The sequence below is a fragment of the Adelges cooleyi genome, unplaced genomic scaffold (assembly GCF_023614345.1).
Source record: "Adelges cooleyi isolate 19-005CV unplaced genomic scaffold, UGA_ACOO_1.1 ACOO_flye_CR_arks_rails_tigmint_CR_PRNA_9, whole genome shotgun sequence".
Taxonomy (NCBI): Eukaryota; Metazoa; Arthropoda; class Insecta; order Hemiptera; family Adelgidae; genus Adelges; species Adelges cooleyi.
Window position 1 is genome coordinate 15,191,472 of NW_026096579.1, and position 26,934 is coordinate 15,218,405.

Consider the following 26,934-nt stretch of genomic DNA (forward strand, 5'->3'; position numbering starts at 1 on the left):
CATGTTGGTTTTTGTCAAATGTGGCAATTTGATAATGCTATTTTGTCCAAACTACACTCGTTTGTGTATAGTGATATGTATTTTCAAAGATGATGATAATAATATCATTATTATTTATATATATGTACATTGTATTTAACAAAGCAACACTATAATAAATTATGCAACGCTGTTGTCGCGTGATAATTGTATTTATGGTTGTTCATTAAATTCGGATTAGTATCAGAGACAAAGAAAATGTCAAAAGGCAGTGTCGTCGGCTATTCAATTATTCGAATATAATATGTACATTACTTTGCGTGAGACGTCAACCGAGGATATACAAACGCCTTGTAAAAATATATAATAAGTTTTCTACTTAATTTTGTTTATTGTCCACAATGTTCCCACTTAGAATTGGGTTTTTTCCTTATAAATGGTATAGCCGAAGCGTGCCGATGTCTTTTTCCATCCCATATAATAACATGACATTGTTTTCTCTTTTATTTTACTTAATTTCGGCTAGCTTTTCCCCGTGATCTCTCTAGAGGCGGCCATTTCTATTTTTTATTGTGATTTGTGCTGTGCACATTTGGCATTCTCACCGGATCCCCACTAATATTTCACGTACAGATATTCACCGAAACGATACTTATACTTCTGTACTTACATTGAACGCTTCTGTCTTGATTCCAAATCGATTTATTATTATATTTTTTTCTACTCCCAGACATTCGACTTGTACTGACTTTATTATGAATTTTCTGTTTCCCATCCTTTTGCATACCTAACGATGGCGACAGCGACTAGTTGATATACTCAACAATTCTTTGTACTGAAAATTGTGTTGCTTATAGCATTTTGTTATTCCTAACACGAACACGTCATTGCTGTACTGCAACTAGTCACTGCCTAGTTGTTCTATAATCAGAAATAAAATAGATAGAAATATTTTCACCGATGGTTATAAAATAATGAACAAATGCGAGCACAATAGTTGTAAGATCCACATTTTTTATATAAAGCATTGTAAAAAGAATCGCTTCAAATAATTGAAGATAAATTTGGTGCTATAATAACGTTTGGAAAGTGTAATTAAAAAATTACCATTTATCATATATAAATGGTTAATTGCGTTTTCGATAAAAAGCAAAAATGATGATTGTTATACAAATTAAAAGTTAAAGTTATTAATATTATCGTCCCCGTTAGTGGACAAAGTATGGGGAAATTGCATGTGCTATTTAAAAGGTTTTACTCAACCCCTAATAAAACAGTTAGATTCTGAAAACAAAAGAAGACTTTCTTGAGGACCGCTTCAGTATTATAATGTAAAAAAAAAAAACAAAATCTTACTGATCTATTTATTATACTTTGTATTACTATTCAAAATCATCACAACAGGTAATATAAAACATTGTTGTGAGAGAAAGCCGTGATAATCAAAATATGGTCTTCACGCTTAATTCTAGATTTATCGTTAAAATACTTTTTATTCGACTTACAATTTATTACATATCTACACTCAATTGAATTTTAAGTAAACTGTAAACATAGTTTTTGGTTTTATGAATTTTTCTCAATTTACAGTTTTATTGCTGATTGACAACTTTATACTATAACCGTATTATTATATTTAATTTTTATCATTATTAAAATACTTAAAAAAAAACCTTTATTGCAAAAAATATAACACTTTAAATAACACCAAAAATAAAAAAAATAGGGAAAGTGGAATAAACAGGGTTTTATGAAATACAATGTGATAAATGTTATGTAGGTCAGACAAAACGAAATGTTGGGGTTAGGTTCAAAGAACATAATACAATAAGGATATAATGCAATACAATAATACATATATAACATAATACAATAATAATATGTATAAGGAAAATAAAAAAACATAGGTTTAAAAAGAGATTTTTTGCCTGTAATCGGTCCTGGTCTGTTGTGAGCGCTGATGGTGATAGCATTGCTCTACTGTATAGGTATATAACTACAAGTGTAGCTTTAGTTTTTTCTAGCTTATTGAGTATCTACCATTTGCACAGTTATATTAGTGGTAAAAAAAATTAAGCTATTAATTGAAAACAAATATTTATATACATATTATGTATTTGTCATATAGAAAATAGTTAAAAAATATTCACAAATTGCTGTTTTCTTGTATTTTTCAGCATGTCAATTGCAGTTTAACGTGGACTCGTGTACACAAATTGATGTTTTGGATTGCAGTGATCTTGTTATTTGCTTCACATGGTGAGCTCTATTGTGTACGCATGCATAATATATTGTATTCCACCCGGCTGGTTGATACAACACCTGAGTGTGCTTTGAACAATGCCAGGTGATTGAAATGCGTGTCTTTGAAAATTTCGCAAATCAGAGGTGCTCCCCAAGGTAATTCTGTTTATTCCTCACGTCGGCGTCGATCCCCGTTGCCTTATCGCTCCTTTTCACTCTCACACTACGTGCCGCCATTATTCGCTGGCACAACCGCATAATATTCTGTTGATACAAGCAACCATCGTGTATAGGTACGTTATACAACTATATAATAATGTAATGTAATTTCACTCGGGTTGAAATAATCTGCTAGTGCCCAACGACCGAACGCCGGTCAAACGATGAATGGTACATTGATACCAAAAAATAATAAGAAAAACATCTCTATACAATAGTACCGTTACTTTGGTCATGTATACTGATATATTACAAGCAAAGTATTCGACAAAGAATATTCGCAAGGAACTGGCAAAATATTACCATTTGCCAATGCGGAAAATACGATTTACTAATCAAGTCTAATGCAACTCGATGTCGTGTATACACTTATAATCGACGGGCGCAGAACATTAGTAATGATAGAACTAGAGAATTGTTGAGGGTTCGACTTAGAAAATCTATAATAATTTCGAGTAGACACATGATTGGGTATTTTATTGTAATGCTGGTCACTTCATATTGGCAACACTGTAAAATATAAAAAAACTTTAACCATCTCTGGTTATACAGCGTGATCGAAGAAATTGTATCGAGTATCTGTAATGGTATCACCATCGACCACCGTTAATCAACAATGCCTTGTTAACAGTATTTCTTATCAGTTACAGTATAATTGTAAATATAGTGTGTACAAAATTATTTTCGGCACTAAAATTTGGCACTACTGCAATGCGTTTAAACCAATCAAAAATCATTATTTGAATATCTTTTGTTTTACTATGAGGTGCGGTGCACTATCTGATTTTATTTAATCTCTGCTGGTATATTGTCCATGCTGTCTAACTCGAATAGTTAGACAGCATGGAGCAGGTCGACAAAATATGACTTGCTGTTAAGGCTTGGGATGCTTGGAATTTGTTTACTTTGCCAGATAGCTGTTAATTCGGATTCTCTTACGATTGAGAATATGTTTTAATAAAATTCCTGACAGATATAATATCTAATTTGTCGGGTAAGCTGTAAAGTTATGATGACAATAATAAAATGGCAAAACCCGTTAAACCACTGCAAGCTCGTAAACGTACCAAGTTCGAGTGAGTTCCGGTGCTCGGCGGAAATATTTCCCCTTTGCCCAATCGCCTTACCTCTCCTTTTTTGGTGTATTTTTTTTTTATTGTCAATTATGATTATTCCCATGACGTCATCAGCTTATCTACCAGAGCGTTATTATGCCACAGTAAAACGTACAACGACTGTATTGCTGGCTGTAATTTCACCTTTAGCGGTTTCTACCGAATGAGTAGCTATACTAATTTTTTTAACCCTTACAAGTACGGTTGAACGCATTTAGTCGGATTAAATAATTCTCAGTGACAATATTAAAATATGCTGGTCGATTTTGGATTGATACACTATTGCAACTTGTCCAGTTTATCTTGACACTTCATGATGTCAAACGTCTGAACACATCAGGGGTTCGAAACTTATGGTCGGGCGTCAGTGTTACCAATATAAAGGAAATATAAAACCCCGGTTTACTGTTAAGTGTTATTGACTAACATTGGTCATTGTTAAATCAAATATAAAAAGTATTTGCTTTTTTTTTTAACTGTATTACTCAATAGTTAATACAACCTCTCAAAGAAATGTGTTGGCAGCACCTATTCACTAATACTACTTTGCTGACCCCTACAACTTTTAAACCGTAATGGTCGCTAGCTTTAAGTTGAATTATGAAATTTGCTCATAATATTTTGATCAAAGTGTTACTAATAGTAATTAGCATAATTAATTTTGTAATGTGTCTATTGTGTACCATTTCGAACACTACCAATAGATAATATGAAGAAAATCATAATCTTTTCAAGAAAATAACTGGACAATCACACAGGGTTGCAAGTTGATCAGCCTTCTTCTGCCTATGCCTATGTGTAATATATCTTATCTAATTCACCGACATTGCTAGCGGTTGATTATGACTTGCATAGGTAATACCAACAATAGGTGATGATGTAACGTCATCAGAATAAGCCAGTAAAAGAAGTAAAATTCGTCTTGTGGGTATACTTGTTGGGTACAAACACAAGTGTGTGTATATAAATTGTGTCGACGGACGGATTGAGAGAGAGATAGAGAGAGAGCGGTATACCATTAAAAACGTTTGGCGTAATGTTGGCAGGATTGGGAACAATTAAATAGACGGCTCGGCGTGAGTTTTTGGGTAAAAAGCCGAGATATTACTGACAGATGTGGTCGTCATCGTACAAACAGGCGAAGAAGAAATGACGGCGATAGACAGGCGGAAGACGCGCGGATTGTCTTCTGTATAGACACACAACACGGCCGGTGTTCTGGCAAGACGGCGAGACAAAGAAAGATGATAATAATTATGAGAAAGACGGATATAAGCGAGAAAGACAGAGTTATGGTGTTGTATGCAACGGGGCTGTAGCAATTAAATTATTCGGATTGAGACCGCGGGCCGGGCGGACGGACGTGGCGCGGCCGGGGGAACCACTTAACATGGCAGCGGTGGTCTCAAGTTTTATTAATAATTTCCGACCAGCACAGCCATTGCAACAGATGCTGGCTGAAGACGTTTGTTGGATATTTGGATATATTATTATTTAGGAACTGCAGAAAAACCAGCAGCCGCCGCCGCCGCCGTTAAAATGCTAAACGAGTATTTAATGTCGTTTTAATCGAAACCCGCTAATTGAGACACGCTAAGAAAATACTATTAATTAATTATTTATGTCCGATGACGTGCGCGCACACACACACACCCTCGAGCCAATAAGTTATTCGATATTATTTACAAGCTAAATTATTACACACATTACACATTATTCTACATGAAATTATTATCTTGTCAGTGCTCGGATCGAAAGCCGGTTTCCGGTTCAGAATCGTCGGCAAAATATTATAACAATTCGCATCGGTTGAAGTTTTTAATTGAAATAAACAACAAACTGCTTCACACACACACACACAAGATAAGCGTGATATTTTAATTAACATAGCCACGGTTGTGGAATTGACGTTTAAGAGTAAACTTTAACAAAAATGTGTTTAAGTAATATTGCATACTGTCACGGAAACTTAAGTGGGGCGTTTTTCGTCGTAACAGCTGTTTATAGTGTGATAGCTTCGAGAAATAACACTATTCCAAAAGACATTTTCAAGACAGCAATTGAATCAATGTTATAGTTATTATATTTTACAATTACAAATTAGGAACACTTGCAATTTTTAGCAGTATAAAATATATGTTTTAACGAAGGCCGCTTGATAATTATTATAACCGATTGCGTTTTTATACTTTAAAGCGTACGTCTTGAAAATAAAGGGAGGTTATATTTTGGAAAACTAACGGATATTTTTCAAACGGCGTCGCGTGTAGGCAATTCACCACCATCAATGAATACCATTTTTGCGGTGAAGTATCTTTGTGGGATAATAATATAGTGTAAGAACAATAATACTAATATAGGTTGGTCCGGTCATTCTTTTTTTTTCGCTGACTGGGGGGTGAATTTTAAAATGCCAAAGCGAAATTCAATAAAACAGGACTTGAGTAATGTACATTAAAGAAAATCCGGATTTCCCAATTATTTCGATAACAAAAAATATGTAAATATTACGAATAAAAAAAAATTAAATCTTACCAATAAACTAACAAGTGACGATTCATAGCATAACTATACACATCAAAGGAACTCAATTCGAATTGGTCGCATCCAACAGAAAGGAGATAAACGTAGCTACTTTTTATTACCGGTTAATGTACTATTTTTTTTTTAACGAGACTCGTTACTTGGTAAATTATCAATTTTTTACCAAAAAAATAAACACTCCGGAGCGTACAATGTATATATTTTTTACATTCTAGACGATTGAACGAAATGCGGATAATTTTCCCACCGGAAAGCTAACCTAATTGTCTCTATGGAGTTCTGGACGCTATGTATACACAGGCACTCGGTGAACGTTATCGTTGTGGGGGATGTTAACGCGACTACAGCTGCTGCCTTAGACGACAAATAAATCCCCCCCCCCCCGACCGGGTTTATCGGACCTTTGTGTTTTACTTAATAGATTTGATTAACTATCCTGTATATTGATTGTACAAAGGACCAGAGAGAGAGAGAGAGAACGACACACGATTGCTCAAAGCCAATAACGGTCTTGTCCATGTATATTTTTTTATCTCGTGTAATTTGCCCGTACGCGCCGTAAATATTAAGTTTCACGTTTGAGACAGACTTTATTGTTGTTGTTATTTAAATGCGAAAACATCTCACGTAGGTAAGACATACAAGACGTCTTGGTCTCGGTCGGGTTTATCATCGTTCTTAGCTTATACGTACCTACCTACCTACCTACCGCGGTTGCCTCTATAAAGCGTTTTTAATTGACAACGTTATTATTTTAACCGTCTTGTTGTGCGTTTTAGCACAAGTGTCAGTTGTTGCTGTGTACACACATAGTTTTACGACCCGCCAATGATAAACACATTTTTCTGGTTAGGTATATTTTTTGTCATTCCTTCTGTTCGTTACTATTGTAAGACAACCGGGCGAGACCATTGCAATAATAATAATAATATTATTATTGTTATGTGACACCGCAAAATCACGTGCTCCCCAGAATAATTCAATTTTCCAACGGCGAAACGACCTTATTGTAGTTATCTCTCTCTCTCTCTCTCTCTTTTTGCCAGACAGTTTGCGCACACCCGTTTCTTGATATTTTTTTGAAAGAGGTGCGTTCTTCTCTTTTTTGCATTTATTTTTTTTTTGTTCTCGACGACAGCGACGCGACAGTGGTGCAGATACAGATTTTTTTTCCTTTCTTGCGGTACGGTAAAATGAAAAAAAAACCATGTGAATCCCGTCCGTTCGGCGAACAACTTTTCAGATCGACTTTCATAAGGAGAAAAGTTTCATTTTTTTTTCTTAATATTGTAATGCGTTTAAAGAAAAAGATATGAAACCATATTATTATTATGAAACTCGGTAGTATTTTTTTTTTTCCTCGCCGTATTATATATACCACTGCGGGCGAGCCGACTGATGCTCAAAGTTTCCACACGGTAAAAACCACTCTCTGCCAATATGATCTTTCTCACGGGTGTACTGCGGGTATGTGGATTGACATTTTTTTTTCTTGTGGTCATTGATTTTCCATCGCGAAAAACCCATATCGTTTATTTATAGATTTTATTTTTAATCGTCGGATTGTCAAAAAAATACAAGGATAGCTGTAGTAGTTAATAATGAACGAAGATTAATTTATTATATACAGCGTCTATTGTGTGGGTAAGCAGCAGTATATATAAAACATCTCCGCTGTCGTGTGTCATTCGGTATTCTGTCACGTGCTTTACACAGTTGAAGAAAGTATAAAAAAAAATACCCCACAACAACAGAGCGTGTAAGAAATTGATATGTTAAGGGACTTGGGGAGAAGAGGCTATGCGGTTGACAACGAGATAAGACGCTCTAGATAACAATAAACGATGTACTCTACCGCTGTTCGAATAGGGTGAAATCTCAGCTACTTTTAACCGTTTATTATATAGACGAGCACTGTGCAGCTACTATTTGTTTTTGTTTTTGCAACGACCACGTATATACTGATGAAACTTAAAGGCTCAATACAACTTGAACTGTATGTAGTAGTATATTATTGTGGTGCCACCGTTTTCCGGCTTACACGGTATTTGAGGGATGTGACCACATATTTTGTGATTTGAGTAAAAAAAAAAAAAAAATCAGCACTATTGGAGTATAGGTATTTTTTTTCTCTGCTTTTGTTTCCTTCTGACGAGTTTAAACAATAATTTCAGCAGCTATTTTATAAAATTAAAATATAAATATATAATAAACACTTTATAGGTAATATAAAAATGTCGATTTATTTTTAACGAGGATACTCTCTTAAATGAAAAAACTCATCGTGTCTACAGACACAAAAAAAAAAAAAACACATCATTATAAAAAACCAATAGCTTCTTGCAATCGCATCGAAGCTTAAAGTATAAATGTAAAAAGAAAATCTACCATATTTTTAACTATATCACTTAGCTTTTTATTGCTAGCCAATAATGATATACAATTAGATTCTAATGATTCACTCTATTGGAAACTATATTAAGCGGTTAGAACAAATAACGTTAAGACAATATTATACAAGTGGAAAAAAAAACTGAGGTTTTTTTCCTTATAGCTCTTGGGACGGTGTGCGATATTGTTTCCATCCTAATTGAATAAACCAATTGAATATAACTGTCTTTGGATATGAAATTTATTCGCGGAACAAACGATTGGAAAACGGTAAAATACCCCTTAACTCGAAAATAAAAATAAATGAATGCACAAAAAGAAACAAGAACAAGAAAAGGGTGGATCGTTAACGATCGGTACGTCAAGTTTTATGATTATTTCTACAACATTATCTTGACAATTTCCATTATTACATTGAATGTATCACCAAGTAGTTTAAACAGGAAATGAATAATGAATTTTTTCTGTCTGATACACCAATTAAATGCGCTTTTCCGTTGATGGACTTGCTATATATACATTTTTTATTAGAACAATAGAAAGATAAATCGTATAGTACACTATATAATTATATAATTAAGTTTTATACATATATATATATATATATATATATATCATTCACTTATTTTTCGTTCATATTATTTGTCTTTTACTACTTCACCTTGTCATCACTATTTTTTTTTCAATGACAGTAGATTAATATTACAAATTTACTTGAATCAAAAATAAGATTAAACATAATTTTTTTCATATTTTAAATTAAGAACGAAATACTTATTAGTTAATAGCAAAGAATGTAAACAATCTATATCATTTTATTCCCACAGTGACTATTTTTTTTTCTAAGGAAATTCTATTGCACAGAATGAATAAAATTGTACATAATATATACTTTACAACGTAGATTTTGTAAAAAAAAAAATGTAACAATAAAGGTTATTTATTACACATTTTTTTCCTGTATTCTGAATATTTCTCATTTATTATTACTAAAATAATATGTACTGTTAATTATAATGAACAACGATGTTAACGTGACATGACTGGAAGGTTCGACTAGATTTTGTACCTTTTTTTTTAAATGATGAAATAGTATATTATTTAATCGATTGACCGACGGAGAGACTCCTATTAGAATATTAATAGGATTTAAAATATTAATTATTACAAGTCCATTAAATAATTGTTCATTTGACCGTAGTCGGCATATGCAAATGTACTTGATATTACTTTGGTTTAATCACTATAACTTCATAATAATACACATTATAATGCATCAAATTACGGCACGTTTGATTCGTTACACCTTTTAATTAATGTACAGAGTATTTTCGGAAAGTAATCATATATTTTTCGCCTATCCCGATAATAATTGGTTTACCTGATAAGTTCATTAAAATCGGTGGGAAAATTACCACGATGCCCTTCTGAAAACTTTGCATAACCGTTATCTGTTTCGGACTCAGTAGAACTAACCGTCCGGCCATTTTTTTTTTGTTGTTTTTTGTTGTTGCCAGTCATGTTAATTAATTAACTGGCAAAACATATACTTGCTCGATTAACAAACGCTTGTTTATATTTTGGGGTTTTTTTTTTTACATAAAAACGCAAAAAATTACAATACTTAATTATTATTCGTATGCATGTTAATGACATGACATGTATTTTTATACCCGTCAGTCATACCTCTACACGTTTAATTCCGTCAAGGGTTACAACACAACTATTCGAACACTAGTAAGACGTTATTTTGTAGGTATGTGTAATTTTTGAATATCTATTTGTGATATTTTCAAGTTTGACTTATAGAAGTTCTTACCTCCTGTCTTAGCGTGTACGATTACTAACCGACAAACTATTTGACAACATTTATAGCTTAATGAAATTGTACACCTATTGGCTATCCAGTTCACTAGTCAATGCGGTTTCCTCCGGTCGTTGCACCACCCGCTGTACAACTCGTTTAACAGCCGTGTGTTGATTTCACACCGAAGGAAAGGTTATTTTTTTTTTCGCTATTCAACTATGTTTTCAATGGAATTTTTTAATTTAAAAAATCGCAAACGCCCTCGTCGGCCGAAGAATTCTACACGGAATGTCGTCTGCTCTAAGAAATCCTCGTGGCGACCGATTGAACCGTTTAGTTTTCATTGTGTTGTGCACCTATAAGCAAAACTTATCTCTAAGTAGACTCTAGACCGTCTCGCCTCTGGTCCTTGGGACGTGTGCCACAGTTTAGGCATATTATATATAAATGAATATAAAATACAATAAACTCTGTATACTCGTGATGGCGATGTCGGCAATGTGCCGGTCTAAGCGGATGTACGAATGGTAAATATGTTTTTTTATCTGCGCTTTTTTGTCGTTAAGAAAAAAAGAAAAACCTGTGGCAAAAAAAAGAACATACATTTCTAGACGACGCGCACTTCGGAAGGAAACCGTTCTGTTTCGACGATAACGTTCTCGTTAAGTTCGTCCTCGCCTTTGCTGCGACGGGAATAACACATATTATTATTATTATTATACATGTACACGTGTTTATAGACCTGGCTGGCAGAGATTTCTCTTTTTCTTTTCATTACCCTCTTATCACGGCGGAAAACAACTCTTACACGAGACATCATCTCTCTAAACGTACAAACGTACCGATATGCCGCATGTAAAAGTACTTATCCCGTTTTGACACACCAATCTCTTCAGAATACTGCAAATTTGTTTTTTATATGTGTCGTGCTTAGGTAAAAAACCGATACGGCCTGGTCGTTAATATCATTTTTGTAATGTAATCATAAATACCGCGTAGTAGTCATTTTTAACATCGTTTTACTTGCTCGTGATCGAATCAAATCTTACTTACCTACTGCGTATAACTAATCCGAATAAGATAAAAGTTTTACCGTAAGCCGAAATTCATTAATCCGCTTTAAACAGGGTTTACATGTTTTCATAACTCCAAGACCAATACCGATTAAGGCAAGTGTTTTTTCAAAGAAGTATGTTCAAAACGTTGTAAAATGATAATGCTAATGATTTTTGTAGTAATTACTCAATTATATTTTGATATAGAAAAAAACGTTGTGGTTTTGGAAAATATCGATTTCTTTTGCTTTTGGGAACGCTTCTCGCGAAGACTTGTTTAATTTTTTTTTTTTTTGTGTTGGGCTATATGATGGCCATATTGTCATCTAAAAAGAACTTTTATAAAATTAAAAAGTTCACAGACAGTTTGTTATTAAATCATAAAATGCGGGGTTTCAGTTTTAAGAGCTATTTTAATTATTCTTATTTAATTGACATAACAATAATTATTTTTCTTCTCTTATAATACACACGTCTGTTAAGTTTATGATTTAATTTTGATTTTTTTGTTAATTTCAAATTCAGTGGACTGTTATTTATTTCAGACCGTTATAATAAATTTCAAGATATTACAATAATTAAAAGCTAAGTTTACTTTATGATTTCATAAGGTCTGTTGTATACATTTGACAAAGATGTGGGTTTTTGTCGGTTTTGTTTGTATACAATTAAAAAATGTGTGTGCTATGAAAACTGGCAAATGGTATTTTATTTTAATCAAAGATCTATTCTCTTAATCAATTTAAAGAACGTGGTTTGAGAATTTTACTATTTTATTCATTTAGGCTCGACTGAAGTGTTATCTTAATATCATTAGCAAAAATCGGAATTCTAACAAAATAGAGTACTTAAGCAACTTTAACGTAGGATTTTTACAAATTATAACATAATATTATTTATAATTGAAACGAATTTACCCTCATCTCCTCGCCCTTATTCACACTGCATGAAAATGAATCACTTTGCTATTACATTATTTACAATAGTAGATATTTGATGGTTCAGCCTTTTTAAATATTAAAACTACTCTATTCAGCCATCTTCCCCTCATTGGTATTACTTATCCCTCTCCAGTCTCCAGCCTACTTTATCTCGGTAGTAAACTTATTGTTTTTACCGACTTTGTATTTGTTATTAGCAATAATTTTGTACCGTTGAACTACCTATTAAAAATAATATGTTTTATCCATAATCGTTTCACAAACCGCAAAATATAGTCGAACGGGTAGAGTATTTTCCCAGGAATTGGTGGAATAGGTAAAATGAATATATTTATTTAAATATGCATCGACGGCACATACGGGTGACGGTTTGATGCATCATAATGCGCAATTCTATTGGTCCATTAGCCGGAGACTCTACCTACCCGTACATAGGGTCGGCCTGTAGGTAGCTGGTGTCTAATGCTCTGACAAGTGAACACAATTCTGATCACGTTCCACTTGGAGTAGGTATTGCACTCGTTGCCATATATATATATATATATTCGTCTGGGTACGATTTACGGACGGGGGGAAACGATGCAAACAAGGAGAGGGTATAAAAAAGTTTAGGAAAAAATCCATGCGACTTCTGAACTCTGGATGCCAGATTGAAATGCACCTCGTTTAGGCGAACAAAATACGGCCAAAGGCCTGTTTCGTCGCCACATTCGAATCCGCCGTCAAGTTATTGCTCGACAGTAATAAGAATAGGTACAATATTATGCGTTTGGGCCGGACCGTTTGAGTTTGCCGTTGGAACCTTCGGCTGGAACCGGTAGAGTGAATTTTTAACAAAAAAATACCCCCTAAGAATTGGCATTTAAAACTATATTCTCTCGGCGAACGGAGTATTGAAGATTGCAAGAAAGACTATAACAAGAACACATATCAACTTGTTCAAAATATATTTCTTTTCAATAAAAAAAATCACTACAAACAAATTGTGTTCAACTTGTAAAAAAAATAATTATTCCTTATAGTTATAAATATATTGTAAAAATACATTATTTTCTAGACAATATAGTTTTAACGAAAAATACTAATAATTATTGGAAAGTATTTCAGCTTTGTTTTATTTATTAATTCTGAACACCTCTCCATAGCTAAGAATTAAATTATAATAGGGATGTCAAATGGTCAATTCAAACACAACGGTATAAACATTTTTTAAAGCTGTTTTGGGAATACCCATCAAATTTCGATAGACTAAGGGTTTCAAAGTATGAAAACAGAAAACCTATTATAACTATAACAATAGATTATATTTGTAGATCATGGCTGTAGACATTACATTATGCACAACAGGTACAACAAGATATTGCGTTCTTAGTTTCAGTCCTTACTTGATTATCACTATCACACCAGTGAAAATGGTTTATTAATTTAATAACTTTTTTACACACTCTTTGAGTTCATAAGACAGTATACAAATTTATTTTATACTCTCACATTCGGCGGTTAGTATAGTTTATGTCTTGGATTTGTACAGAAAAATATTTAAATCGTAATATTTAAATAGAAAACTGATATTTTAAAACTGTTTTAGTAGTAAAGCTTAGGCATACGCCATACAGAGTACCATAGTATGCTGTAGTACAGTTAAAGTTTTGGAGATATAATTTTTCACCATAACAATATAGTCGTAAAACACCGGCTAACATAAATTATAGAATTTATGTCTGTTATTTTATTGTATTACATATACTGTGAATGATTCTAAACGGATTGTGTGGTTTCAGAAAAGACCTTGGGTGGTTTATTAATATATTACCGTGTTCCTTAGACATAATAAATAATTCGAAAATGCTTTCTAGTGCAATAACCAGAGATTTTCTGGGTAGACGGAAGTACGCGTTCTGAGCCAACCTCTGGATTTGTGACTAAACTGCTAAAAAATGATATAACTCACTTTAAAGTTGCCATAGAATAATATGTAACTGGATTGTATAAAACCATTTGTGTACTGTAGTGAACTTAGGTCTATTAATATTGTTTTAATTAATAGGCAACACGTGTAGGCTATTCGACCGTATTTTGTAACGGTCATGTTTTATTATCTATTTATACTGTAATATCAATATTTAATACATCATATGTACATATATAATGATTGTCCTACATGAATAGCGGTATTTTTAACTTATACGGTATTATGTTGTATTATCGAAGAATGAGAATTGTTATCGTTTCTAAAATATAATCAAAAAGGTATATAAATAAACGTTTTTATTTCACTTATTTGAAAATTAGTAATTTAGTAATTACAGTTTAGCTACCTATATGATTTTACAATTAATTCTATCGCTTATTTCTAATAATGGTTTGTATGACATTGGTAATTGTAAAACCTTTTATAAACCCTTCCCGTTAGCCTAATTGGAAATATCTTGGTAACGACAGCACATAAAAAAAATAATGTCGGCTGACATAACATAATATTATACTTCTAATTTAATATCGATACTTAAAGTACACAAGTGCCATGTCGACTATTTGTACCTACTACTGTTAACAACATTTTGATCAAACATATTTTTGTAATGACATTTTATTAAATATTTTAATTTTAGTACATATTTTTTTTCAACTCTGTCAGGCCGGATTTTTCTGTTCAGACATTTGAAACCAAACTTTTCTCTATCAAATTAGGCAATTTTCAAAGCAATCTACTTAAAAAATTAGTTAAATGTAAATAAATATCGATACTACAACAATGGATAGGAATTTTTTTTGTGGAAAATTAAATTCTGCTTATTTTTATGTTGGTTACACATGCGTTATCTAAAATTTATTATTATGAACCTATTATAGGCTTAGTATGTTTTGACATTTTTAACTAACTTGGTTACTACTTTATTTTTCAGTATGTCATTGCCAGTTTTCGTCGTTTAACTTCGACTCACATGTAACTAGAGCAGCTAAAACGATGATTTGGATTGCAGCAGTCTTATTATTTGCTTCAAATGGTAAGTAACATTAAGCCTGGTTCTTTCGAAAAGTCTGCCTTTTCATGATCCCAATAGCTAAAATTGAATAGAATTTTTTTTTAATTAATAAATGGCCTTTTTTTCTTTTAATGTTTTTTTTAATGTTAACGTTAAGCAAACAACTGAAATATAATTAACACCTTTTGATAATATCACTTGAGCTCGTGTGTTTGAATTCGACCTTAAAAAAACAGCACTTTTAATAGGAAAGTTTGAAGAAAAAAAATAGAATTGAGAAAATGGAATATTCCACTCGAGTAATAAATATAAGTTCACTATTTATAAGCTGACAGTGTCGCTAAGTAGCTTTGGGACACAAAAATGTATTGAATATTTTCCTGCAATGTTGACTTGAACAATTTATAGCATTGCATTTATTCGGCGTCTTCATTATATTACATTATGTTGTACAAGAGAACACAGCTTTGACTTTGCAAAATATACAGCGAATAATAAAAAATGAATGACAAATTGACATAATATAAGGATTACCGTCGAAAACCATAAAAAAAAAGGGAAACGTCTATAAAAACAATATTTGTGTGACTTGTAATATTTTCTAAGGGTTTATGCGCCATTAAAGACATTTCTCGACGAGCGTAAGGGCATGGCCAATGTTTTGCTAACAAAAAGTAGATAAACCTATACATATATATATATATATATAATATACAAATAATAATATGGTCCACCGGATCGCCAAAGTCGGTTGCCGCTCTGACGTGGCTCCATAAAAGCTGAGAAATTAGTTGCTTTTATCCAGCAGCTTCTTGTGTCCCTACAAGGCATTTTCCGGTCGAAAATCGTCGTACCGCGTCCAAACGATGGTCAAGGTCCGGTGGATGCCATTAATTTAGGCTCGGCAGGGAGAAGTCTCCCCATATTATAAATCTCCCATACTGCCGTTCGAGGGTAGGTACCCTATTTATTGATGAACCAAGACGAACAAGAATATAAGACGTCCGTTTGGCATTAGGAAAAGAAAATAATAATAACAATATTACCTTTGGGATGTCGCAGCGAGTGGAGCAAAACATTCGCAGGTCACACTTCCGGCAACAGCTGTTTGACAAAAACCTCCTCCTCAGTGCCAAAACCTACGACCAAAAGTTTTCGAAATTAATTAAAAATGTATACTATTTATACTAAGGTTATCTTTAAAAACAACGGTAAATAGGATGAACGCGCGCGCGAAGACGTTTGGGGTTGTGAGAAATTACCATAACAAAGACAAAACTTATTATTTTTTTTTACAATTCAATCGCTAGCAATTGGCAATCTGTTACTATAATTTTTTTTTCCATTCCTCTTTTTGGTATAAATATATACATATATATTTATTTATTTTGAATGGCGGAACGAAAGAAAACCTAATAAGTGTCGATTCGAAAAGAGAAGGAGAGGCCCCTCTTGATGATGATCGTTGCTATATTAAAATGTATTGTTAGAGAGCAACCGTTTTTTTTTTCTTTTGCATAATTGACATGAGTGGCCCACAAAAAAGTATTTGCGTGTTTTTTTTAGGTAAACCAGAGGGCTGCGTAAAATAAATATAAATACTCTCTTATTTAATATTGCGTTTATTGGAATTTATATTGAAAAATGCTACGGGAAACGACAAAGGGGCAACGTGGTGATAATAATATGAGCATAGTCAATTTAATATCAAGGGTGCAAAATATATTGTTGCTTGTAATAATAATACACAACAACAACAGTATCAATAACATAGCCATCGCAAAAGAAGACGCTCTGCATATTATTTGACTTCTTTCTTTTCACGTTTCTCTTGAATATAATATATTTCCTCCTTTTATAAAATATAGCCGTTCCGTCGCAATACGTTTCTAAATAAGTAAAGGGAATAATAAATAATAATAATAATAATACTTAGTACAATGACGATAGTATTCTTTTGCAAAGTCAATTATGCTTCAATCACAGTTGAATACTCACAATTAAACTGTACTAATAAAAACTATTTTACAACGACATGTGTAAGAACAACTTATCTTTCGCTTTTAACATCTTTCTGTAATTATTTCGTTAGGTATCTGAACTTTTTTGAAAACTTCAATGGTTTTTCTTAGATTTTTTTTTTACGAATGAGATGACTGTACGATTCGTGTGTTAGGTTAGGTTAGGTAAGGGTCGCTATAATGTTAGTAAGTTGGTAATATAATTATGCTGTACTTTGTTTGTTTGCAGAATGTAACGGATATCAGCCCAAGTTTACTGAACCTATTGGAAACATCACCGTGCCAGTTGGCCGAGAAGCTATGTTTACGTGCTACGTTCACAGTTTAGGAGGCTATCGAGTGAGTTATAAAATATAATCAATTAGATTTAGACATAAACGTTACACAAGACTTATGATTAATATGAAAAAATGTCTTCTTGATCATTTGTGTTTACACCCATTTTTTTTAGAAAACGTAAAAGGGCTAAACGGGCAAGTGCGCTATCTATTTATGCATGTACCTAATTCGAAAGAAGCGTTTTTCTGTTACCGGCGACAATTGTTTGTAAAATGGTTTTGTCTGTCGCATAACGTACAACGGGCCGGTTATGCTTTCATTTCATATATGTACACCGTACACCCACACAAAGGGTTGCTAAACCAATAACGATATTGGATACACAAAGAGTGTAACACGTGTAAAATAACAGCGCGACGAGTGCAGCAGTAGTGGCACAGCAATATTATTGCAGACCACCAGGTATCTGGTTATTATTATTATTATTTGGGACCTGTTTTGCATAGTAAACGATCACTGGGATAACTACTGGGGAGAATTCGTTGAATACCAAAACAGTAGCAGCACGTGTGTTGAGGCCCCACTTGAACGTGTAGCTGTGGCTGTGGACGTTTAAAAACGGCGAGACATAGTTACTCGGCAGCTAAGTCGAGGGGTCTTCTATTCGGTGATTTGTACTTGAGTTTTTCTCTTATGGACTACTATAATATTTTCAAACGTTACACATTTTGTTTTGTCAATAACGAGACAGCGAGCTTATCGGAAAACCGTATCAAAGTACACCGTCGAGTGGAACATATTTTCGTGGAAAAGAAAAGCGGCGTCTTGAAAGGAAATCGCAATAGAGATCGTTCTCGAAGCTCTTTTGTAGCTTTAAGTTATTTACTAAACATCAACATTTTTTTTTTTTTAATCGATATTGAAAATAATTAAAACGGCCACTACAGTTTTCGCTGTTTTACCAAAATACCGACGGCTTTATAACGAATCCGCACTTAAATTTGGATATTTTAATATTTTTTAAAAATGGAAAACACAAAATATAGTTTCATGCTCGAGTTAATTTAAACCACTCTCTGTCAATTCCGTTTGTCAAATTCAGGTGATTTTCATACGAAACGCCTAAGTACAAGAAAAGCATTTCGTTTAAGCGTGTCGGGGCGGACGGCAAATGGCCGAACAAATGATAGATTGCTTGTCCGTTATGATTACCGCATTTCCCTTGGGCCACGTGCTGTTCAAAAAATAATTATACAGCATAAATCTCCATTCATTAAATGAAACTATTAACGAGCACTGGCGAATGTGTGCAACAACATAATGTTTGTTTGAATAGCACCTACACAATATGTGACTGGTACTCGTTATTGCAATGTGCAATCGGCTGTACTGGAATACATCATATTATTGTGACATAATTAATGCAGTATTAGATAACGATTAATAACTGTTCTTGTTTTTTTTTATAAAAGTTATTTTTAATAACAAAAGCGTTTTTTTCTAAAGGATAAAACGTCGAAACGGTAATAATAATTGGCATGTCATTTATAGTTTTGCAAAATCGTTAAATTCTCATATGCACTTTGGGTTTCAAGATGATAATGATGTTATGCTGTTTGTTTACAGGTGGGTTGGGTAAAAGCCGATACAAAAGCTATTCAAGCTATACACGACCATGTGATTACACACAATGCCCGTATTTCTGTATCGCACACCGACGATTCAACGTGGAATCTGCACATAAAAAATGTACAAGAAGAAGACCGCGGGCAGTACATGTGCCAAATCAATACCGACCCCATGATAAGTCAGGTGAGTACATTAGTGTACCTAATGTTTGACATAATAGCAGAACTGTAAATGTATATTACCTACTTATGTTACACAAGACTTCTAAAGTACACTATACAAACTAATAGACACCATTTTAAATTGTACAATTCAATGTACAAACTTGTAAATGCCATTGCAAAGTAAATATTTAAGATTTGTTAAAATTATAAACGTTTAGTAAAAATATCTTAAATTGTATTCGTTATTTTCATTTATAATGCATGTGTCGGTTTTAATAAACTGAAATAATGTAGTTTTTCTCGCATTAGACCAACACAATTGTAGAACAACTTTATGTTGCGTGAACGAATTTCATTAAAGAGACTAATCGCTTTACACTAGGTTTCTTTAAAAAAAAACAAAAAAATGTTCATAAATATAATATGAGTGTTTTGAACTGGACCTGAAAAAATGTATGTACAAGAGGTACATCAATAAAGGATGCCATTAGTTTTTTTCCTGATGTATACTCTTTGCCATTAATTTTTACATTATTGTATTGTGAGAGACATGAAATTCTGTAGATAATTTTAAATATCAATAAAATGCGCTGTAGACATTTCTGTACAAAAATTCAAAAAATATTTTGGAATGTTTTTTCTTGGTTTCCTTGCGGTTTGTTATTATTTGGTACACTGAGAATATTTTAAGCGCTGATTTTTTTTTTACTTAATGGCACAACCTACTTCGCATCTACTGCGATAAATACAGCTGTTGTTAAGCTAATAAACATATGACAGTTATTATAATAAGTAACCGTGATTTAAGCTATAAGCTTGCTATATCGATTTGTGTTCACTTTAATAAAGTGTGTACGTTTTGTGCGTTGCAGATGGGTTATTTGGATGTGGTAATTCCTCCGGACATAATATACGAGGATACTTCCGGCGACATCATGGTACCCGAAGGAGGCACAGTAAAGTTGACTTGTAGAGCTAAAGGTTATCCAAAGCCTCACGTCCTGTGGAGAAGAGAAGACGGGAAAGATATCATAATCAAAGACGCCAATGGCGCGAAAACCAGAGGTTAGTGTTTACAAAATAAACCGCCATTAGTTATTCCAACTAGAAATGTATTACTATTATGTGATGCGCTCAGATGCCAACATGTGCGCTAAGTACATTGGCAATTGTACTTACATATATTGTTTTAAATAACTGTCTGTCCTGAAAAATTTCATTTTATGGAGTTAATCAATTTGGCTTCTGAGCGCCTCATGTATTAACCATGATTTCAGCTGGACTAAATAAAGTTGTAACTAACTGTGAAATCATTCTAACTTTTGGATTGTAAGTTAACTCGATTAATTTCCCAAATATTTTTATAATAACGGAGTATGAATTATACAATTATTTCCATTCAACACAAAAGTATATTGTTATACTTTCGGGGATTGGACAACTAAAAAACATGTTTAACAATGCGCAAGTACGTCAAAACGAATTTTATGTCACCGAATTCGCTGGTTTTTCGAAGGAAAAAAAGTGACTCCTAGTTTTTTGCCTGTACGTTTGGGAAATGAAAAAAATATTATCCTTAATCAGAAATTGACGGAACATTTTCGTGTCTGTCGTTTTAAAATCAACAAAAACTACTCAAAAGTACCTAATCTGCGGCGCGTACTTGTCAAAAAAGCGTTGGCTTTTGCAAATGGCAGTTCCGGCTGTTTGACGTGGCAGCACAATAGTTGCATTGTCAAGACTCTCCACGAATGCTAGCACTACTAACCGGGAAACCCGAACTCGGCGGTTGGGGGGAAAAAAATAGTAATCGATTTCTTTTAATCCCAGTTTTAAACTTTGAATAAAAGTTTTCCGCGCTCAACCTTCGCCGTTTCACCCGTCCGCAATTTTCCCGAAGATGATATATATATATTTATATTTGTATATATATATATATATAGAAAAGCATCGAAACAAAAAGATTCCTCGACAGACGACTAAGACAATGGACTCGAATGCAGCGGTGATGGGATAAAAATATTTCCTGTTCAAAGACGGTTTCCGAAAATCCGTAAACCGTTATAATGGAACGTATAATTATTATGAGAATTTTTCAATTTTTTTTTCCTCCTTGTACTTGTCAGTCGTGTCTCGGATGACGGGACGTTTCCGTGGAATCGTCTTGTCGAATGACAATCTTTTTGTAAACCACGAGAGCTTTTATAAGATGACATTTTATATCGTACAACTCCATAATATTTCATAGTTAATTAATTGCCTTTAAATTAGCTAAAGTTATAGAATTTTTTTTATTCAAAGCTCAATCGCTTCTATACACAATCAGATACATACTGATAAATGGGAATATTTATTTATTTAAATTTGTTAATTAGCATCAAATCATTTTTTAATTTGGTTATTATTTGTGTTTGGTATCGCCTTAAAATTACTATTTAGTTTTGATCATAATGTAGATTGTACGCCTAACAATGTGTACAAGTTTGTGTTAGAATGATTCCTTCTTGACGTCCCGTTTTTCTTAGCGAAAGGATTATTTGTTTTGCCCACACTAATTAATTATAATTAATTGAAACCAAAAACAATTTATATGGGGCTTACAGTTATTATTGTTTCGCTACTAATGAACATTCTTTCACCCCCCGGTTAATGGTTGAAGTTAGCTGTTTAATGTTTAAAAGTTAGTATCATTTGTCTTATTGTTGTACAGTAGTTAAAAAGAAGACATTAAACCATGTAATATTATTACAAATAAAACCGGAGTTAAGTATAAGACAAAGGTTGCACGTTTTTTTGTAATTCACCATTATGTGATAAAGATATTATTTAATTTTACCGATAATTCCATTAAGCTTAAAGAAAAATACATCACTAAAACGTCAACTGTACACCCCGAGTTACTTTGGAGTGTAGAAAAATGTATAATTTACAATATAGAGTTTGAGTTTCATATTGATATGTAAACTAATCTATAGGTTAGGACGGTATAAAAGAAATAACTGCCTTTTAATTTTACTACACTGACTTTAAACTATTATCCTATTATTATAATATAATACTTTCTGTGTAGTTTTTGCATTTTATTCATAATTTTACAAAGTTAGGGGTAAGTTATTTCAAAAAAGACTCTGCATAGGTACTCAGCATACTCTGATATACTGGTATAGGATTAAAAAAATGAATTTAAGTCATATCACATCACTCGAGTCTTGGTGGAAATGGTAAACGTTCTCCGAGGGTTAATTAAATCGCTGTATAATAAAACGGTATTGAATGTTCGTTTTTCAATAGTATGATTGTTCTCTGGTCTTGGGAGCGCTGTCTGTAGGTAACCTTTCTGGTATCTTGAGAATGTAAGGAGCTTAATTAAAACTACCGGGGCACAACAAAAAGTGTTGGTGCGTAGGTATAACGACGGTGCCTGTATATTGAACGGAGTCGAGGTAATTTTAATGAGTTTAACAATTTGATTAATTTCCAAAGTGCTTTAAAAAAAAAAAAATAATAATAATAATATTCTCTTACATGAAAACTTTTGCGCTAAACTCCAACAACACTACAATATGTTTTATATGCAATCGAAAAAGCGAGTGTACGCATTTATAAGAGTTCTCATCAAATCCGTTTTGCATTTAAAATTAAAACTTGACAATACCGAATAACTGAAACAGTAAATTCAAAGCTAAAAAAAAAATTTGATTTCTTTCCTTGTTTATGTCAATATTGGAGTTGTCGTATAGCTGTGTAGTAATATGCACATAGATGCGTTAAGTAATCAAGTATAGCTGGTTACGACTACAATTAAACATGGCAACTAAAGTAAAATGCATGCTGCACACAGCAAGTAAGTACTTAGTAAAATATATTCGGAAATAAAATCTAAGGCGTTCTCATTAATTAGTTTCCATAAAATCCTTAAATGTTAGCTTTACATTTTGACAAATTCAGTTAACGGTATAATATAATAAAGAAGCTGCATTTTCAAGATAAATAAATTATATAAGTACACGAAAAAACTAAAAAGTTGTTTTAATATCCTCTTTTGAGTGTTAATACGAATGATGATCTGGACAAGAATTCTATCATAGAGCTTCTGTAGTGGACATAATACAATATAAGACTTGGAAAATAAGAATAACGATAAATAATAAGAAAAACGATCAAACTGTAGGTAATTAAAGTGATTTAAGCAAGGTAAGAGTATCGATCAAAGCACGTTTAAGAAAACGTTTTAAATGAAACTAATTTTTTAGTAGTATCCGATCAAATCAGAATTTTTCGAATTAAAACACTGAAGGATTAACTGTAGTTTCAATTATTATTTTTTTTTTAAACTATTTACCGGTTAAGTATATTTTTTTAGGAGAGCGAAATATACCCTAAACGAGTTGACACTAGTCTATAAATTTAATTACATCTGAATAGAAAACAAAATTACATTTTTTAAAAGGATTTATACGTCCTAATTAATTCTTAAGAGGCATTTTTTCAAAATGTATTAATAAAAAGCTTAAGCAATATTTGTACAGATATTATTATCTTTATAGTATAGGCAAACCAAAAGATTGTAAGAGTGATGTATTATTTTTCCATTTGTTTACCTTGATACTAAAAAAGTCATTGTTTTACATTTTTAAAACTGTGATAACTTTTTTTTTTCTAGGAAATCTACTTGTATGTCAAACTCATCACTATCAAATTAGCTGAAAAATCAATACACAATAATTATTGTAAAAGCGTTATTTCAAGTGTCATTTCGGTATACAGTTCAGTCATCTTTTTCTATTCGCCGGTTTGCATCGAAATGCCCGCCTATTCGTTATAGTATTTGGAGCGAAAACTATTTTGGAGGGGAGGGGGGTTGCTATTGGCGGGATTTTCAATAACGGTCAGAATCCCATTTAAGCTTAGCTGTACACACAACCGCCGTTGGATTTTATTCTCGCTGGAAACCACAGGCCTACGCGCAACAACATAGGTATTGGCATTATGCTTGCGCACAGTTGATATTTCCGCGTGAATCGGATACTCGTTTCGTACAGGAAACGGCCGGAGGTAAACCCGGATGTGATGGAGGGAGAAACAAATCTGATTTGTCTCGGTTGACGCGAAATGACGGCGGCAAGACGATCACCTTACACTGAAGGTAGAGACATATAGAGATGAATATCTTCTTTTAAAACTCGATACATCAAAAAGAAAACTGCACATACAGAGGCGAACCGAGAGCGGCGGTGTTTATTTTCTCTGTCCGTCTGTCTCTGTCTTTTACTTTGTCTATTTTCGCAAGGCGCGCCAAGTAGTACTTTTTTTTTTCTTCTTCTCTGAATCGAAAATAAATTGGTAACGTTTGTGATTTCGCCGTGGCCTCGCACGGTGACTCGTCCGGAATCTTTGATGTCACACACGGCATCGTCTTCGCCGTTCGTGCAAATTGTGTGCGACATATCTGTTTAACTCCCGAGAGCTGGTTAAATGTGATTTTCATTTTTCAATATCGCACTTATAAAATATTATATTGTTGTCAGAATTGTTTTTTTCTTTTTAGTTCTGTCTCGTACCTGGCAACGTTAGCATATAACATAACGGAAAGGCAAAACGCAAGTCTGTTTTGCTTAGGGGATGAACCGATATATTGTTTACACGTAGAAAAAGCAACCGAGTGATTTTCTCTCTTGCTCTTCTTTTTTACATGACTTTGAGATATTGAAAAAATTGCATTTTCCAAAGACGGTATATTTGCAATATATTACATACGAACAAATCATATATCTTATTTTATACGAAATACGTCGTTATGATTTTTTTATTAGGAAAATGTTTATTAATTTGACTACTTTGTTCCAAAATTCAGTTCATGACTTTTTCCTTATAATAACTCGACAATACATATGTTTTCAAAAACAAAAAAAAAAATGTGATAGATTTAACACACAAGATTTCAATTTAGTTATAAGTTCATAGAATCATTTTTTTAATAGTTATTCGAATTAATTTTAGATAATTATTTGACAGTAAAGAACAGTACTCTATTTTGGAAAAATATGTGTTTCAGTGACTACGTACCAGGGTGAAGTGTTGAGGTTGACCAAAGTCAGCAGATCAGAAATGGGAGCATACCTTTGCATTGGATCGAACGGCGTGCCACCGTCAGTCAGTAAACGAATCATAGTCAGCGTCCACTGTAAGTATGATCGACTGAAAAAAGTCTATACAATTCAAAAACTTGTAAGATAATTATTTGAAATTTATGATTCATTTTAGTATTGTCAAAAAAAAAAGTTTGTACGATATTTGTATTTTGAACATCGATTTTTTAGTGTATGGAATTTTTACAAGAATCGAATAGTAGTAATATATAATTAGAAATCTTTTCTTTTCTGTTTTTCTGGCTCTGACGGTCTAAAAAAAAAAATCAGTATTATCAGTACTCGTTTAAGTGGTTCTCGATTATATGGCGGTAATAAAGTAGTAACAATTTGTTTGGGGGTATTTTTATTTTATGTCTAAATCAGACCCCGAACGCGCAACGGTGTGTCATCAGGTGGTCGCTGATTTGTATTTGTGAACACACCCCCGTGAAGGGTAAATTTGTAAGTATAGTATGTTATGCTTGTACCACCACCACCACCACCGCCGGGGCGTTATGAATGGTCTCGGTCTCGCGTGCCCAAAGTATATTTCATCCTCGTTCGTTTTCCCGGCCACGAAACGACCTAATACGTCGGTTGTGGGGCAAAGGGTTTTAGATGCGGGAATTGATAAATTACGACGACGAACCAAGACATAGCAGACACAACACTCTGAGAAAGTCTTAAGTCTTTGTGCGTACCCTCGGACTCGCCCGCCCCTATCTTTCACCCACCCCGTGTCTCTCTCTCGTTCTAAGACTACATTAATAATAATATTAAACACCAGCGCCGTCGTGTCGAATTACCATATTATTATGTACATGACGGGGCGAACCACCTGGCCCGATGTGCGCCACAGTCGTCAACAAGTTAAATCCGTGTCTGTCCATCTGTAATTGATTTAAAACATAGTGGTGTAGTCCGCCGCCGAAGCGAAGGGTATTTTCAATTATTATTATTTGAAACGGCGGCAAGTTTCAAAAATTATTATTGTATTATATAATATACCCACGTTGAAAGATATAGTACCTACGCTTAAACCTATTATTTAACGTTGGCGCGACACCTATCAAACAAAGTTTGATCGGATCAATATATATATATATATGGTGTTTCTTTATCGGTAAAGTTTAATTTTCTATACAATGTGTATCCGTGCAGAGAGTTTTACAACAGCGCTATGACCTGCATTATTATTTAATTGGCGTAGCCGAGCTAAGTTTCTGCAGCTCTACACAGCTAATATGGGTGTGTCAATCGCAATTGTAAAGTTTTAGGAGGCGATCTTCTTGGCGCTTAAAACTTTACCGTATAATCTCTATGTATGCAAGATAGATTGGGTAAAAAAATTGGCAAACCAACACTGCCGTACACGGTAGACGAGCTAAATGAAGGAAAAGTGGGAAAGGATCCCCCCTCGTTCGGGAC

General features: G+C 33.3%; 1 protein-coding gene across 4 annotated transcripts in view; it reads left to right on the plus strand.

Moving 5' to 3' along the window:
• LOC126846434 (lachesin-like) overlaps positions 1-26,934 on the plus strand; it is a 43,532-nt gene that overhangs the window by 9,512 nt on the left and 7,086 nt on the right. Inside the window, exons 2-7 of one of the 4 annotated variants that reach the window (XM_050585819.1) lie at positions 2,157-2,238; positions 15,202-15,303; positions 17,533-17,642; positions 19,209-19,394; positions 20,248-20,440; positions 25,431-25,559. In XM_050585819.1, coding sequence (XP_050441776.1) covers positions 2,199-2,238; positions 15,202-15,303; positions 17,533-17,642; positions 19,209-19,394; positions 20,248-20,440; positions 25,431-25,559 — 760 coding nt within the window. In that variant the 5' untranslated portion in view covers positions 2,157-2,198. Of the gene's footprint in view, positions 1-2,156; positions 2,327-15,201; positions 15,304-17,532; positions 17,643-19,208; positions 19,395-20,247; positions 20,441-25,430; positions 25,560-26,934 lie in introns of those variants that run through there. The other 3 variants (XM_050585822.1, XM_050585820.1, XM_050585821.1) reach the window with 3 other exon arrangements.